This window comes from Kogia breviceps, chromosome 9 (assembly GCF_026419965.1).
Source record: "Kogia breviceps isolate mKogBre1 chromosome 9, mKogBre1 haplotype 1, whole genome shotgun sequence".
Taxonomy (NCBI): Eukaryota; Metazoa; Chordata; class Mammalia; order Artiodactyla; family Physeteridae; genus Kogia; species Kogia breviceps.
The window spans coordinates 718,655-735,248 of NC_081318.1; the positions used below are offsets into that span (position 1 = coordinate 718,655).

Consider the following 16,594-nt stretch of genomic DNA (forward strand, 5'->3'; position numbering starts at 1 on the left):
TATGGCTGATACTTAAAATGAAATATGGTCTTTCTTAATTTTAGTGCAAATAACAACACAAGTAAATTAGCAGTCAAATTATCATGCTGCCTGGCTGGGTGAGACGTGCACAGCACTTGCAGCTCTGGCTGTAAATAACTTGACGTGCTGCCGGTGGAGGTCTCTCTGACGCATTTTCTCTAGCTCCCTGGGGTAGAGCAAGCCAGGTGGACACTGATAGCACACTGGCGTTACCAGGTTGGGATTCAAGAGTGAGTCGTGATGCACATCCCGTTCAGATCGCATCTCACTGTCAGCTGTGATTAGAGCAGGGCGGGAAGCGAATAAAGCATTTTCCTGATGCCTTTTCTAGCAGTGTCACCTGCCGCTTCCACGTGACAAGGACAGAGTTCTTACTGTGAGCGAGTCTCTGGCCCGAGCTGTGCGGCCGCCCTTGCCCCTCTGTCCTGCCTTCCTCCGAGGTCTTCTGCGATCGTCCTGGGCAGTAATGGAGAGCAGCCTCCCCCTGAGGGCCAGGGCCGTGGGAGGGGCAGCCGCGGCCCCGGTCCCGGCCCCGGGCTTCTCGCGAGACCCTTGGCGGTTGCTTCTGGTCACCCGGCCGAGGGCGTCTCCCTCTGGGTGAATGAACAGAGCCTTAGCAGTCGGCTAACCTGGCCCTGATTTCAGCGCTCACGATGCTGAGACCAGAGGGGCCAGGTGACCTCCTCGAGGTCACTGATTTGGGGGGAACCAGACTGGACTCAGTCTCCCTAAGTCTCCCTGTGCCAGGCTGTCTCGGGGGGCATTCACGCAGCTTCCCTCTTAGGGTGTTTTCCCCCTGTTCCGCCCTCGGCCTGGCTCTGGAGGGAGGGAGGAGTGGGACAGGAGGCAGCAGCTGCGAGAAGAGGGGAACTGAACACTGGGGTCAGCTCACGGTAAAGGAGGCGTTGAAAGTAGACTACAAGAGAAGTGCTGTTTCTCATGAGGTCATGAGGTTTCAGGAAGATGGAACCTCTGCTTAGAGCTGAGGCCCAGGGCGGTGTCCAGCTTGCTGTGGGTCTGCGCCCTGGGCCTGCCTCTTAGGGCTTCTCCTCTGGAACGAGGGCACTGTAAGGTCCGGCTCTTAAAGTTGTCACAAGGGCAGGGTGAGACTCCTTATTCTCACGAATTTGGGCAGTTCCCTCCTCTGTGAGACTCTCTTCCTTGGTTCTGGGACCGTATTTTGCATCCTCTGTGGATCCGGGTTCTGGGCCTTCCTCAGTCCTTATCTGTGTAAAGGAATGAGTGCTTCAGCTGTAGCATCTTAGAGCAATTCCCCGATTGGAAACTTTACAGTGACCCTGGGGGTGAGTCCCTTGAGATTAATAACTGCCTCTATTTGTCATCCTCTGTCACTCACCTGTTTACTCTGGAGCACCTGCTGTTCGCCAGACACACGGGTGGCCATTCGAGAAATGGTAGAGGATAAACACATACATTTCTGTGGCTCCTCACCTTGAGAATCTCATATTCAGCGAAGTTATGCCCTTAAGTTGACATCACAGTACAATGTGGAGAGTCCTACAGCGGATGCCTGCGCACAGCTGATTGGCCAGCCTAGTCAAGGGGTTTCCAGGGGGCACTGTTCACCTGGGTCTGAGTGGGTAAATAGGAGCTTGTCAGTTGGAGGAACAGGAGTGCAGGCATTAGGCTTTGAAAGCAGCGTGTTCTCTGCGTTGCTGAAGGGCGCGTGTGTTCAGAATATACGTGGCGTTTGTTGGCTCCCGGCCCCCGCGGGGGCAGGTGTGATTGTAGCGTGGGGGCCCTGAGGACCGCTCTGACTCCTGTTCCCCTTGTTCACACCCTCAGCTGACCGGATCACCCCACCGGGGATGGATTTTCTCTTGCCTTCTCCCTGCCTCGCAGATGTACTGGAATGCAGGGCGGGAGGTCCACCTTCTGTGCCCTTCCCCCGCCCCCCGCTCGCGGGTAAACTTGTCTGGCGTCGCACTCACCTCACGTTCTGGCCTCTTTATGGAGCGCGTGCCGTTCTCCCTCCTCTTTCTCCATTCCTTGGCCACAAACGCAGGCTGCCTGTCCACTTCGGGCGTGCACGTAGGGGGTGTTAGGATGTTTGAGAGAGGGACCCAGAGGCGCTGCCCGGATGATGATATGCTCACAGAGCCCTGTGGGCCTGGCCCTGACGGGGAGCCTGCCACGGAGGTGTCTGCCTGAAGGGCCCACCCACGCGCTCCCTCTCCTGCTAACCAGGAAGGTCCCCTCGGGCACATGGCCCCTCCTTGTTGCCAGGAGGGACAGGATGATTGTGATCATCCTGACGGCGAAGCTGGGCCCGCGTTTATTCCCTCTCACTGACTCAAGCCGGGGGCATGTTGTTCTGGCTTCCAGATGATGCCACATCATCTCAAAAAGGCCGAACCCACAGAGCCCGTGCAGGTCTGCACTGTTTCTCTGGGACGCAGGAGTCAGCAGATGCCCTGGCCCCGAGGGCTGCATTGCTCGTCTTGAGGCTCTGACTCCTTTCTCCTTTGTGTTTCCTCCCCAGGCTGCTTATTCGAGGATGGCCTGTGCACACCCTCTGAGACCTGCGTGAACGGTAAGTGCTGGTGCCACCGGACACGTGGCTGAGGGTCTGGGTTTGCCTCTATACCACCAACCCACTGTGACTCCAAGAGTGGCTTCACTGGGTGGAGCGAAGGCTCTGGCTGAGGCTGATTTTGTTTGATTCTTCCGAAGAGCGTCGTGGAGCTGGAACTTCTCTGGACACTACTAACAAGAGAGAAAATGGAAAACGAATGGAAGTAGAACAGGTTTCTTTCTATGAACGTATGTTTATGTGTCCGTATCTTTATCTGTACCTGTATCCCAGTATTTTAAGCTGATTCCTGAGAAGCTTTGCAACAGTAAAGCTGTTGATTTGTATTTAAAAGAAGTTACAGGTGATTATGCTCGGACTAGTGTCAATGAAAGTAGTGAAGGCTTCATGAAGCTAGAATTCCCGAGTAAGGCTGGTTGATGTGGGGACTCTCAAGTTCTTCCCATCTTTCCTCTAACGCAGCTTCATCCTTTCGGCCCCCTCTTTTCCTCTCTTATTAGGTGGAGAAGAAGACGTCTGGTGCTTTGTGTTTTCAGGTAGGGCTTGTAGCCCACAAGCGGGGGACCTAAAATACCAGAGCAGGGTGTCTTCCCAGGCCCGGGCTCTGGAGCCTTTGCTCAGAGGGGCCGCCCCTCAGAAGAAGAGCCAGTGTCTTGTTTGATGGGCAGCAGACCCAGGCAATGCACACATTGATTGTGGCCCAGCATGAGGCGGGTTCTCTTCTCCCTCACTGCCCGTCCCCGTCGTTAGATTATGCGTGTGTTTGGGGTGGATTTTGTGCCTGCCTGGATCCCGCCGGAGGCGCTCACCACCTGACACAGGCGTTCGGGCTCCACCCGGCTCTCTGTGCAACACAGGGCTCGTGGGTGGACCTGACTTGGGAGGCCGTGCGGCCCTGGGACCCTTCTGTCCAGTGCAGTGAGGCCCTCGGGGTGAAGGGGCCTCTGCCTGACCTTCGCTGAGCTCACTGGTCTTTGCCAGGCCCACGGGGTCACTGTTGAGGGGCTGAAGGTCAAACACCAAGTGCGCCAGGCGTTCCGGGGTGAGTAAGTCCTGGGTCGGAGAGCGTGGATTTCAGGGCTGGGAACAACTTTATGCCCGTGTCCCGGCAGCTCGCGTGCCCTAGGGACGAACTGCTGAAGGGCTGGATGGTTCGGTTTCCTGTCTTTGCTGGGGGTGCGGGGGTTCTGTTCAATCATGACAAGCGGAGGCCTCAGCTGGGGTGTGGCCTCTGTGACCAGAGCTGTCCCGGTTTGCGATGCTGCAGGGCTGTCCGGCCTGAGTGCCTTGGGGTGCAACCTCGCGCGGCCGGGCCTCTCTCTGGGTCCCACTGTGGCTTCTTGCAACGGCACCTCCTGAAGCTTTTATTTGGAGGCAGCTTTAAAAATAATTTTATTTAAAAAATATGTCATCTGCCCTGACTTGGTGAAGTTGGATTATAAAGGAAACAGGTGTGCCTGTTTAATTTAATGGAGACTAGGGTGGCACCAGCAGGATAAAAGCTGTAGCTCTGTTCCCTCCCCTTTCTCCTTGACAAAAAGCAGGCCTGGAAGTCACAGCTCTTCTCAGAGGCTTTCCTTCCCTAACCCCAACTGGCCTCCCTGGCGTGGTATTACATTAACATTATATAGCATAATAGCTTTGAGTTCTTTGGAAAAGGAAAGCAATTTAAATGTAAGTATAAACACACAGGCCTTGATTTATGGATACAGACAATATTTGATATGTTCTCTAGTACGGTTAAGAGCCGGCTGTGAAATGGCAGAGTGGGGTGATAGGCAGTAACGAAAAGAGGTGCTGTCCTGGATCTGTGCTTCCCACGAGTGACTGCATGATTCAGCCTGGCAGCAGCTGGATGTGGGCCAGAGAGGTGTGGCCTGGCAGCCAGGACACCACAGGGGCTGGTGTGTGGAGTCCAGAATGTTCTGCGATCAGACTCGGTTCCTCCCTCCCTCCCTCCCTCCCTCTCTCCCTCTCTCTCTCTCTCTCTCTCTCTCTCTCCCCCCCCCAACTCTCCCTCCCCCTCCCCCTCCCCCTCCCCATCTCCCTCTCCCTCTCCCTCTCCCTCCCCTCCCTCCGCCCTGTCTCCCTCTCTTCTCTTCTCCCTTTTCTTGGGATACAGGTAGAAATATATGGTCCTACTAACCTTATATATATTTTCAAAAAGCCTAACAGGCCTTGTTAAGCACAATTAAAATGCTTACATGGAATAAGATACTTTATAAAGAAAAGTCAAAAGAAACAGATTCACCTCCTCACATCTATTATGATGGCTACTATAAAGAAACAAAACCCAGAAAATTAAAAATGTTGTCAGGCATGTGGAGAAATTGGATCCCTTGTACACTGTTGGTGGGAATGTAAAATAGTATAGCTGCTGTGGAAGAGAGTATGGTGTTTCCTCAAAAAATTAAAAATAAAGTACCAATATGATCCAACAATTCTACTTCTGGGTATATACTCGAAAGAAAGGAAAACAGGGACTCAGATATTTGTACCTCCCAGTTTACAGCAATGTTACTCACAGTAGCCAGGAAGCAACCCAGCTGTCCACTGATGTGAATGGATAAACAAAATGTAGCTCATCCATACACTGGAATGTTATCCAGCCTGAAAAAGCAGGGAAGTTCTGACACGTGTTACAGCATGGATGAACCCGGAGAGCATGATGCTGAGTGAAATAAACCAGTCACAAAAGGACAAATACTTAATGATTCCACTCATGTGAAGTCCCAAGAGGAATAGATTAATAGAGACAGAAAGTAGAATGGGTCGGGGGTACCAGGGGCTGGGAAGGGGGATGGGGAGTCGTGTTCAGTGGGGACAGAGCTTCCGTTTGGGAAGATGAGAAAGTTCTCAAGATGGATGGTTGTGATGTTGCATAGCAGTGTGGATGTACTTAATGCCACTGAACTGTACACTGAAAACTGGGTAAGATGGCACATAGTATGTAAATTTTGCCACAATTATAAAAAAGATAAACAGATTGGGAAAACCATTAGCAACATGGCAGACCAAGGGTTTGGATTCTTAACTACAAAGAACTCTTACACATTATAAGAAAAAGGCAAAGAATTCCATAGGAAGGTGGGTGAAGATGTGAATAGTAATTTACAGAAGAGGAAATGAAAAAGGCCCACATACTATGTGAAAATATGTTAACCTTCAATAGTAATGAAGGAAATATAATTATAAACCACACTCATCCGATTGCTAAAAACTGAAAGATGAATAACATCCACTGCTGGTGAGAACACAGGGAAATGGGCACTGATGTACTTTGCTGGTCAGTATGTTTGGTGACATTCTTTCAGAATGTAATCTGGTAATATTTACCAAATGAAAAATACACTGATAATTTGATTTATTTTTGAGATTCACACATATAAAAGCAAAGGCATCCAACAGTATTTATAGTGGCAAAAACCCATGACAGCCATAAGTCCAGTGCTGTGGGAATGGTTTATGGTAATGGTTTCATAAATTATGGTGGATCTATGGTGTGAAATATTACAAAGATACTTAAAAATGAGTAAAATGTCTATTTTCTGACCAGGAAAATGTCCATTATATAGTAAGTAGAAAAAGTAAGTTGCAGAGCAGTGGTTATAATATGATGTAATTTTCTGGGAAAGCCCATCTATGTATCTGCATTTCCCCCTCCCTGTAATGACCAGGAAGAAGGGTGTGAAAAGGACCACTGGTATCTTTTTGGGGAACTAGAGACAGTTTGGAGTGGGTGTGTATGGGGGGGGATCATTAACTTACGTTTAAGTACTTTTGCATTGTTTCATTTATTAAAGCAATCATGCGTTACTTTTGTAATAAAACTAATCTTATAAAGACATTTCAGAGTCTGATTTAGAAAGGCAGATCTTGGACTTCCCTGGTGGCACAGTGGTTAAGAATCTGCCTGCCAATGCAGGGGACACGGGTTCGAGCCCTGGTCTGGGAAGATCCCACATGCCGCAGAGCAACTAAGCCCGTGTGCCACAACTACTGAGCCTGCGCTCAGCAACAAGAGAAGCCACCGCAATGAGAAGCTGGCACACGCAACAAAGAGTAGCCCCCGCTCACCGCAGCTAGAGGAAGCCCACGTGCAGCAACAAAGACCCAGCACAGCCAAAAATAAATAAATAAGTTTGTAACAAAAGAAAAGAAAGGCAGGTCTGGTTAAGGCCTGCTGCCTTGGGTGCTGCCTGTGCAGGCCAGGACTCTAGCCAAGCCCCTAGCTCCCATGCAGAGGGCAGCCCCGGGGGAGGCGTGAGACCCCATTCTGGCCTCAGATGGAAGCTTCTTGGTGGCAATGTCTTGGGTGTCTGAGGTGTGGGCAGGAGGACAGGTGGTACCTGATGGTCTTCAGGTGGGTTAGCACTGGGTGGGCAACTGGGCGAGAACCTGGGCACAGAACAGCCCCTAAGTCCAGCGATATGCACTAGAGGGGCCAGAGGTGGAGGAGCAAACGCTGGGGCTGGGGAGGGGACCTCTAGGACGGCCGCCTAGCTCCCCTAAGCAGCATCCATTGTCACAGCAAGAGCCTCACCGGGCCCGGCTGGGCCGGCGGGCCTCCGAACCTGGAAGAGGCCTGGGGTGAGGTCCCAGGCCACCCACTGCCTCTTTCTTGAGTTGGCCCTTCTGGGGTCTCAGAAATGCAGCTGCCGGCCCTCCCCAGCACAGGCCCCTGGGCCCCGAGCATGTGAAGGAAGCGTCTTCCCTCCTCCCTCCCTTTTTCCTGCTTTTCCTTCTAAAGCTTTCTTGAGGTCTGAAAGAAGCAGACCAAATCAGTATTTTTGTTGGAAGCTCAGAACATTTTTCTTTTTTTTTTTCATTTTCGTGTTTAGCGACCACAAGCTGGGTTTGTCAGCTGCTGGTTGTGATCTACTGGCGTACCCAGCATGCCATGGCAAATTTGATAAACGGAGCTATTCTGTTTTATTGCACTGGAAAAAATAGAATAATAAGATGCTTTAATTTGACAACTCAGAGACTATGAAAAAGTACAGTCAGTTTGAAAAGGAGATTAGGTAACAGCAATAAAATCAACGCCGTATGAGTCATGGGCCACCCGGAGAGCCTGAAAAGGCCCATGTGATCTGGACATTCTGAGGCCGCTGGCTGAGGAGACTCTGCCCTTGGCCGCGGCTGGCTCTGTGCCGAGGGGCTGCTCCGAGGGCGGGCTCAGCATCCTGGCTCTTAAGGCCGATTTCCGGAGCTTAATGGGATTTCCATGGAATGGCTTTACAAAATCCACTTTGTGAGAACCATTTTCACCACCTTTCAGGGAGGTGATGCTCCTGTTGTGGCTACTGCTGTTTAGGTAATAAAAGCAGCACTGAGGAGTGATCAGATTACTGGTTCTTCACTTGACAGTAATATCCTGATCGGGCTTCTAGACTCCAAGGAGGTAGAGTCTGATAATAGTTTTGTCTGGATAAGTCTCACGTTCATGGTGCTATAAATCTTGGATAAAGATGTTGAGGACATGGATCGTTTTATCAGCAAGATGTAGAGGCCAAGTCTGTGGGTTTTGGTCTTCACCGGTGGGCCATTCTCTTGCTTCTCTTGGGCTATTCCAATTCCTGAAGCATGCTCTTGGGAGTTAAGCTGCAGTGTTTGCATGTCGGCCTCTGCGCAAGGCCCTGGGGGTGTGTCTGAGGAGGTCCTTGTGCTGGGCAATGAGGGCCGGTGGCCAGTCACCCCTCCTCTTGTCCACTTTCCCACAGAAGCCCTCGCTGAGCTTGCTGTGGTGGAGGCTACCGATGAGACCAATCACGCGGCTCCAAAGGATCAGGAAGAAATTGAGGATTTGCATATTCTGAAGTCCGGCAGTTTGGGGGCAGCCCTGGTGCTTTCTGTGATCCACGTTGCTCTGGGTTCACTGAGCAGGATTTTCCTTGAAAAATTCCTGAATCCTGGGAGAGAAGTTGTGTCCTTCTGTCTGTAGTTTGCCCAGATGGAGGGGCCGCCATTTGTAACCTGGGGGAGTTTTCTAGTATCCTGGGAGTCCATTTGTCTGCATCAGAGAAGCGATTCCTTTAAGGAAGCACAGTTCTCCTGCTGTGTCCTCGGCCATTCAGTCTTATCTCCTCACTTCACTGTGCCCTCAGTTCTTGATGAGGTCCTGCCCTTTCCGTGGAGAAGGGGCTTGGGGAAGATGGTGTATCCCGGCCGCAGGAGAGCTTTGTGCGTGGAGGAGCCCCCTCCTGGGGGGTGAGCCCCAAGTGGTGTCGCGGCCACTTCCCAATGAGCGGCTGCTTTTGCCATGACCACCCGGGTCCAGAGGGAAGTCTCAGTCCCTGCAGCAGAGCCACAGACTGCACGCATACCCGAGCTGGCCCGGGTCACTGAGCTATGGGAATGTTGTCATCGCAGCGCGCCTCGGCCTTGGCCGGCTGACCAGGGAGTGAACAGGTGCAGTGGTTGCCTGCCCTTGAGGTTTCCCCGCCTTCCCCGAGCAGAGACGTGAACGTGCCCCGCTGGGTGTGCGCGCGTTCCCACGCCTCTACTGGGAGCGCATCCCGCGCTCCGGTGCCCCTTCTGGACCCCCGCCCTCTTTCTCCTTCTTGATTTCTGTAGTCATTTCCTCCCACTTTCCTTCTTTTAATAGAGACGGGCTCATATTAAAAAGTTTGAAAAGCAGAAAATATGAGGAAAGTAGAAGTCACTGCCCAGGGAAAACCTCTGTGTTAATAGTTTAATGGAATTTCTCCAGCCTTTTTTCAAACTGTGCAGATTTTTGCATAGTCACCAGCATATTAAACCTATAGTTTTGTATCCTGAGCAGTTAATAGTCTAAACCTGCATTTTCTGATGCTACGAATAACTGTTTGCAGACCTTCTCTTTTATAGCTGCCTAATATTTGAATCGTGTGTGTGTAACATAACTTTAAAGGGCATTTCCATGGTTTTTAATATTTAGGATACACCCGCTGTTGTTTAAATTAATGTAAGTATCATAGCAAAGAAGAGCTTTGTGCCTAAGGTTTTCGGTAGTCTTTTCCTAGAATATATTCTCACAGCCAGAGTACTGACTGGGCCATGGTCTGTGGGGCTTTGGAGGCTCGCGGCGTGTGCTGGCAAACCGGTTTCTGTCACGCGGTCTTGACTTGTGCCCCCACGGCAGGCGTGAAAGCAAACATCTCACTTCTCAGCCGAAGCACGATCTTTTAAAAATCTTTGCAAATTTGATTTCCTTTTTTCTTTATATATGGAGTAGTTGATAATTAGACTTTCAGAATTTATTTTTAGGATATAACATCTGTTTTTTGACTGTTTCCCATTTCGAGTTATTGGCCATGGAATCAAATGTACTTTCAAAAAATTTGGAAACCTGCTTTCCTAATATTTAGTCTACCTATGGGATTACACCTAGACTGTCTTTTCTGTAATCTGTTCCAGGATGACATAATCTCTTTCTCTCAAGAGTCACTTTTGGAACACTTACATTTGTTCTCTAATGGCCAAAATTATTTCAGTTTGCTCTTTAAAGTTGTCCTTCTCGTCTGTCGCCCTAGATCTAAGGGGCCCCTCGTGCACAGCGACCCCCAGCCCTGCCAGCTCTCCGTCTGCAGTATCTTCTGATTGTCTGGTTTTCATGCCCACAAGGACCCGTGCTGCTGCTTTGCTGCGTTTCACTCCTGACTGGTGGGCCTGCCCCGCCTCCCCTCCGCCTCCGTGCGACCCACCTGCTTCGGCTGTGGTCCTCAGTGCCTCTCTTCCCACAGAGTTGCGTCTAGACCCCTACGGCCAGTGCGAGCTTTTGAGGTCACTTGTCACGTGGCTGCCGCCGCCGGGTACCTTTAAGGTGACCTCCCGTCACCGGGTTGCCTTCCGCGTTGTCCTTGAGCTCCTTCCTTTCCCGGGCCCTCTTCCCTCGTCCAGACCGCCCCCCCCCCCAACCCCGCCTTCCTCCTGCGTTCCTGCACCCGCTGATCTTTCCCTCCTGCTCTTCACCAAAACACCTACCTTGTCCTGCCACGGATCTCAGTGCCTGGAGTTTTCTTTAACTTCCCTTCTGGGCTGAAGTTTTTCGAGGAGTCTTGAAGTACTGCCTTTCCTCTGCTAGGGGTCTGCTATCATGGGCATGCAGAAAGCATTTACTGATTTCTGGACAGTTTGCATCCAGACATGGAGGCCTGTTGGAGATGAACAGTGGCGGTCCATTGAGTGAGGGGTCCTTTCCTGATCCATGCAGTTGCTGGGAGCACAGCACTTCCTCTTCAAGGACATGCCCTGGGCCCGCGGGGGGCGCTCGTCTGCTGGCATTGGTCGTGGGGTTAGCGCCCAGAGCACCCCTGCCCACCCACCCGCCTCCTCGCCTCTCTCGTGGGTTTCTGCCCAGCAGTGCCCACCTGCCTTGGCCCCTGCTGGCCTGGCCTCCTCTCTTTCTGCCCCCAGCTGCGACCTCCATCCTGGCCACGGACAGGCACCGCGCACGGGCTAAGTTGCTGTGCCGAGTCGGGGCCTCACTTGGACTCGCTGCTGGTTGGGGTGACCCACAGGACTTGCGCTCGTCCCAGAAAAGGTATTTCTGGAACCTGCTCAGGGGCCTGCCTGCCGCCTGGGACCAGACCCTACCACGGGTGTGAGCGCGGGTCCTGCAGGCTGTGGATGGGGAAGCAGAGGGGGTGGGGCTTGGAGAGGCTGGCCAAGTGCGGCTGGACGCAGCGGTCGGCGGGGGAGACGGGGGGGCCTCCTCTCCCCCACCCCCCGCTGCAGGGTCTGCCTCTGCCCTCAACAGCCCTCCCATACCCCCTGCTCCAGCATTGGATGCCGTTTTACGCGTCTCTTGAGCTTTAAGGAGAGAAAGTAGGGCTCCCCATCCAAGCTCAGTTTGTCCCGCTGGAGGGTTTTCATGTGACACGTGACCCCAAGGCGAGTCCTCTGCAAGCAGCATCTGGATGTAGCTGCATCCACACCTGCTGCGTGGACCAGGCTGCTGCCCGCCTGTGATCGGAGGGGCAGCGGCAGGTGGGGCTAACCTGCCCTCCTTCTCATACAGCCTCGAGGGTTCTGGGTGGAGAGCGTAGGGCCATTCTGGTCGTCCACGGGCGTCCCTGGTGACGGGGAAGAAATGAGGGGATGCCCACATCTGAGTCGGTGCGTTTGAGAACCAGAGCTGTGCAACGAGGGGCTGTGCTCCTGTAAAAGTCTGTCCAGAGCCCTTGAAACTTACAGAAAGGACGCATTACTGAGGGCGAAGATGTTTGTCTGTTTTAGTTTTGCTTCAATGGAGAGTTTGGCACCTTTTCCTGAGCCAACAACATGCTTACTTATGTGTGTTGGTTTAAAGCTGAATAGCTGTTTGGAGGGTAGAAAATGGGAACCAAATATGTATTACCCATAAAATGTAAATGGCGATGGTTTCCAGAACTTTCTAGTGTACCAGTTTTTGCAGAGACATACTGTCAGGTAGTAAAGCACTCCCAGAGTCCTTAAGAAGGATACCATGCTGTGAAGCTTATTTAAAACAAAGCTTATGAGAAGTAAAATTGTGTCTTTTGTCATTTTCTAGTGGACATACACCATTTAATTGAATGTTAGTGATGACACCAAAAATCTCCTCTTCCAGGAAGTCTTCCTGGTTGATTTAGAACCCCCTCCTCCTCTTCCCTGAGCAGGGTGCATGTGCGCACCTCTCTCACCACAAGCTCCGAGGTCGGGGGCCAGTGTGTCACCTGACACACGGGCGTCGTCTGTGGCAGTTGGCAGAGTGAAGGGGAGATTGTTGGAGATCGAGGAGGAAACGGCAAAGTCTAATTTTGCATTGGGTCACAGCGTGTAAATTCTCACTGCTTATGTTCACATCTGTTGAGTGGATTTTTAAAAATAAAGACTATTTTTCCTGATTATAACTTATAAAATCCGGAAATAAACAAAAGAATAAAGGACACAGTAAAAATTCCCCCGAAGATAACACCACAGCTCCATTCTGTTTCTTCCATTTAAGCAATTCTCTTTTCTCTTTCTCAAGTTTTCACACCGTGCATGGTGTGTGCACACAGGACAGTGGGCAGCGGTCAGCACTCGGCTCCCGTGAGAAGCAGAGCATCACTGTTACTCCTGAGCCCACTTCTGCATTATTGTGATGATAGAAGATGGCAGCAAAGTCTTACTGTATAAAAAAGGAAAACGTTAGTTCCTGGAGTATTTACCTGCTTTTCTCTTTTTGGCTTATCGTGTATTGATTCAAAGTGGATTATACTGATAATAACTTGGATACATTCTCATTAAAAATGAGCAGTTTGAAAATATGTAGAATAAAACGTGAAGCGTTTTCTCCACACCCCCTCGTCCACCACATCTCAGCCCACCGAGAGGCAACGGCTTTTACCAGTTGCTGTGCGCCCTGCCAGACTGTTTCCCGTGTACGATGATGTGGAACGTGCCCGGCGTTTCCTCAGGAAAAAGATCTAGCAAGGAGCATGCCTGAACGGTCTCACCGCCTTTGTCCGGTGCTGGGATGGAGCCGTCTGTGTCATCCGAGGCTGCTCTGTGGGCAGGACCACGGCCCCAGCTGCAGCCCCGGAGCCCAGAGGTGTGGGACTGCATCCCTCGGCATGGCCGGGAGGCTTGTTCCGCTCCCAGATCCCAATTAATCAAAACTCAGAGGGAATGGGAATTAATTACTGAGTTAAATGGTGTGAAGCAGAGTTTAATTTGGCATGTTAACAGGAGAAGAAATGCAATTTTGAGCCTCACGTGAATGACTGGAGATGAGTTAAAATTGATTCTGCTCCATTTGCGTGCCCGCCGCACGCACACGCATGCTCAGAGCGCAGGCACGACCGGAGGCGCCCAGGCTGGGCTCCTGCAGGGGAGGCGGGAGGGGCAGACCCGGGCTTCTCTCTCCTCCTCTTGCCCCCTTGCAGCTCGGGAAGCAGGAAGCTGCACCTGGAAGTGACCCACTTTCTTCCTCTCCGCTCCAGGGCGGTTGGCAGGTCACCAGGCAGCAGTCATGTTCGCACTCCCCTTCCCCTTAGCGGCTCTGGGCCCTGAATTTCCAGGGAGATACGGGCCGCTTCTTCCTGCACCTGGGCTGGAAGTGGGGGGGGGGATTAAAAGACATTCATATGTGGGAAGCTGAGGACTCTGCTTCTTTGCGTCTTCATGGGGCGCCGCGTCAGCATCATCGATGCGACCCTAATGTGTCGTATCTGGTGTGGCTTTGTAACTACAGTAATCAATACTGGGAAACGACAGGGGTGTTTAATTCTGAATAAACAGTGAGAGGGTACACGTGCCCGGGAGTGAAAGTGTAGCTTCAGGCCCAGCTGTCTGTGGTCTTCCCTTGAGTCAGGGCGTTAAGGAGGCAGAGTCCTGGGGTTCGTCCCTGCACAGCATGGTTCTGAGCGTGCCGGTCGGCGCACCTCTTCCCCAGCAGACTGCCCGACGGCGCCCGACGGGCCTCGCTTAGCCTGTCCTGGGCGCCCTCCGCCAGACTCGGTTAGGCTCAGCTGAGTGCACCCAACTCCTTGGAATTTCGGGGTAAGGGTCCAAGGCCCCGTGCCGCGTCCCCTGCTCCCCGGGCACAGAGGTGACCTGCTGCAGTTCCCAGTTGCCTGATCATCGCGCGTCCACAGGGAACAGTTAAGCTGTCCCCCTGGGGGCCGTCGCCTCACCAGGCCTCTCCAGGACGTCCTCCGGCAGGACTCACCCTCCAGCCAAGCAGCCCGTCCTCCCGCCGGAGCCCCGCTGCCGCCTTGCCTACCCATCCTCAGGTGTCGCCCGCCGGGGGTCTTCGCCTGCACTTGGTGGGTCCCCCCCAAGGAGGGACGAACAGGAATGTGAGGAGGTGCCTCCATTTTACAGACGGACCAGTGGCTTTGAGGACAGCGCCCCAGCTGGGGATGTGTGCGTGTATGAAGGCGCTCTTGCAATATTCTTCCCTTTTGTCCCTGTTTCTAGATTGATTTACCAGTTACTCAAATTAACCCTTCAAAATCTCTAATTGCGAAGACAGTAGAGGATAATGAATCACCTAGTAGATGAAGCCTATTTTCAGGTTTCCTGTTATATCCAAACCAGAGCTGTTGAGGGCTTTCTCTGGGAGAAAGTTAACTCGAAGGGCCAGTTATGGACAGTGTCTCTTACAGGGTCCAGGGTCCATGGATCCGCCGGTGATCTCGGTGTGTAATAGCTTCTTGATGAATGAGCAGGTTCCATGTGAGGAGTCCGGAGGCCCTGTGTCTCTTCCCCTGGGATCAGGGTTTGCTGTGATGAACGGCCAGCTGCCAGTGGGCAGCGCTGCCTGGCTGTGCAGGTGGGCGGGGGCTGAGGGGGTGGGAACCCACATTCGCACCCCGGCACCCGCGCTCACCAGGGCTTCCTTTCTGGCCTGAGTCTCTGCTACTTTGTTTATGCTGCCTTTGGGTTTGGGTCTTGTGAGTACTAGATCTTGTGCCTGCCTAAGAATGTCAGCAATGTAAAGAGGAGAGCTATTGTACAGGAGCATCTGGGGCCTGCGTGGAATGACTTAAGCCAAGTAGATTATATCAGAGCCAAGAAGTGTCACTATTTGAGGTTTATATTGGACTGGTATTTGCTCTGCAGTTTTTTTTCTTTTCCTTTCAAGTGCCTAAAACATTTGGTTTTAAAGATATTTATGGCAACCTGTTTTTTTCTACATTAATATTTAAAACAACGTTTTTTTTTCAGTTTATCATTGTCAGCTGTTAGATAGTTGGTTGGTCTGAGCTGTCTTTGGAAGCCAAGATTGGAGTTTTAATGAGCTCGTTTCAAACCACCCTGGATTTCCTGAGCCTACGACTGTGCCCTTCTCTGGAGCCCTGCACCTGGGGATGCATTTTTGCACTTTAGGAAGCATCCCCTGCTCGGAGTTGGGAACCCTTTCCTCTCCCCGGCCCCATCCGGTCGCCATGGTGATTATAAACGTGTCACCGGTGGGGGCAGGGCTGCAGCAGTGTGGTCCAGTCTGCAAGGTGCGGCCTTCTCCCCGCTGCAGCAGCCCCCGCTGGGCGCAGACCACGTGGTTGCATTCGCCCTGTCTGCTGTGGGGCGGGATCGGCCCAGCTCCACGCAGCTGTCCCAGGAGTGGGCTCCCGCCTGCCGGCCCTGGGGACGCCCACACCGCAAAACAGCTCCTTACGGACACAGTTTCTTCAGGGGACGGACGTGGGTTGGCGGCGGGAAGTTAAAGCTTTAACGTATTCGTGGGTGCTCCTTCTCTGTTAGTAGGGCTCTGAGTCTAGAGTCGCTGCGGTCCTGAGAGAGATGTGCTACGTCCTCGTTCGGATTTGGTTCATTTTGCTGGAGGCCTTGGAAGAGATTGGGAGCTGGCGTTGGGGGTCACGAGCTGTTGATGTTTTCAGCCACGACCAGAGACTAGATGAGCAAAATTTTATACTAAACTTGAGTTCTAGAGATGATACATTTTAAAACCCTTTTTTTTTTCTTTTTTGATCTCTAGGTAACCATGTGGGGACTAACTTCAGTGGTTCAGCCAGCGGTATGTTGGTAAATGTTCAACAACCAGCTCTGGCCGGGGGTGTGTTGATTTGCTGCCAGTTTCCACGGCCTAAATGTTGCCCCTGGGCTGATTTCCGGCCAGCCGGCTCCACCACAGGGGCGTTGGGCAGACACACGACGGTCAGCTCTCAGGAGCCGGGCCGCCCCAGGGTGAGCCTCTGTTTCAGAGGTGCCGCCTGCCCGTCCTGGGACCCTTGGGCACACAGGTTCCGCAGGGGCGGCTCTGTTGAGTGTCAGTTGACGGCTGCGTGACGGCAGAGGTCTCTGCTACCCTCAAACTCGGGTGATTTTCACGAGGTCAAGCTTGGCGTGGGGTTGTTTTGAAACATGTCCTGCCTGGTCTGTTCCCCGGGCTCAGAGCTTGTGACAGAGTCCAAGTGGGTTAATGCCCCACATGTGTCTTCTGTCATTGAAAACAGGGTTACACGGTAACAATGTGTTTGCATTGGGTTATGTACTTTTCTGGGTGTTTTCACACGTTACCTTCTTGGATTTCTGCACTGTTCCCGAGCGATTCTTTTCTCCTGAGAT

General features: G+C 52.2%; 1 protein-coding gene across 7 annotated transcripts in view; it reads left to right on the forward strand.

The window, feature by feature from the left end:
* PTPRN2 (protein tyrosine phosphatase receptor type N2) overlaps positions 1-16,594 on the forward strand; it is a 697,234-nt gene that overhangs the window by 69,341 nt on the left and 611,299 nt on the right. For all 7 annotated transcript variants that reach the window (XM_067041729.1, XM_067041728.1, XM_067041727.1 and 4 more), the window contains exon 2: positions 2,525-2,575. In XM_067041729.1, the coding sequence (XP_066897830.1) occupies positions 2,525-2,575 (51 nt within the window). The remainder of the gene's footprint in view (positions 1-2,524; positions 2,576-16,594) is intronic.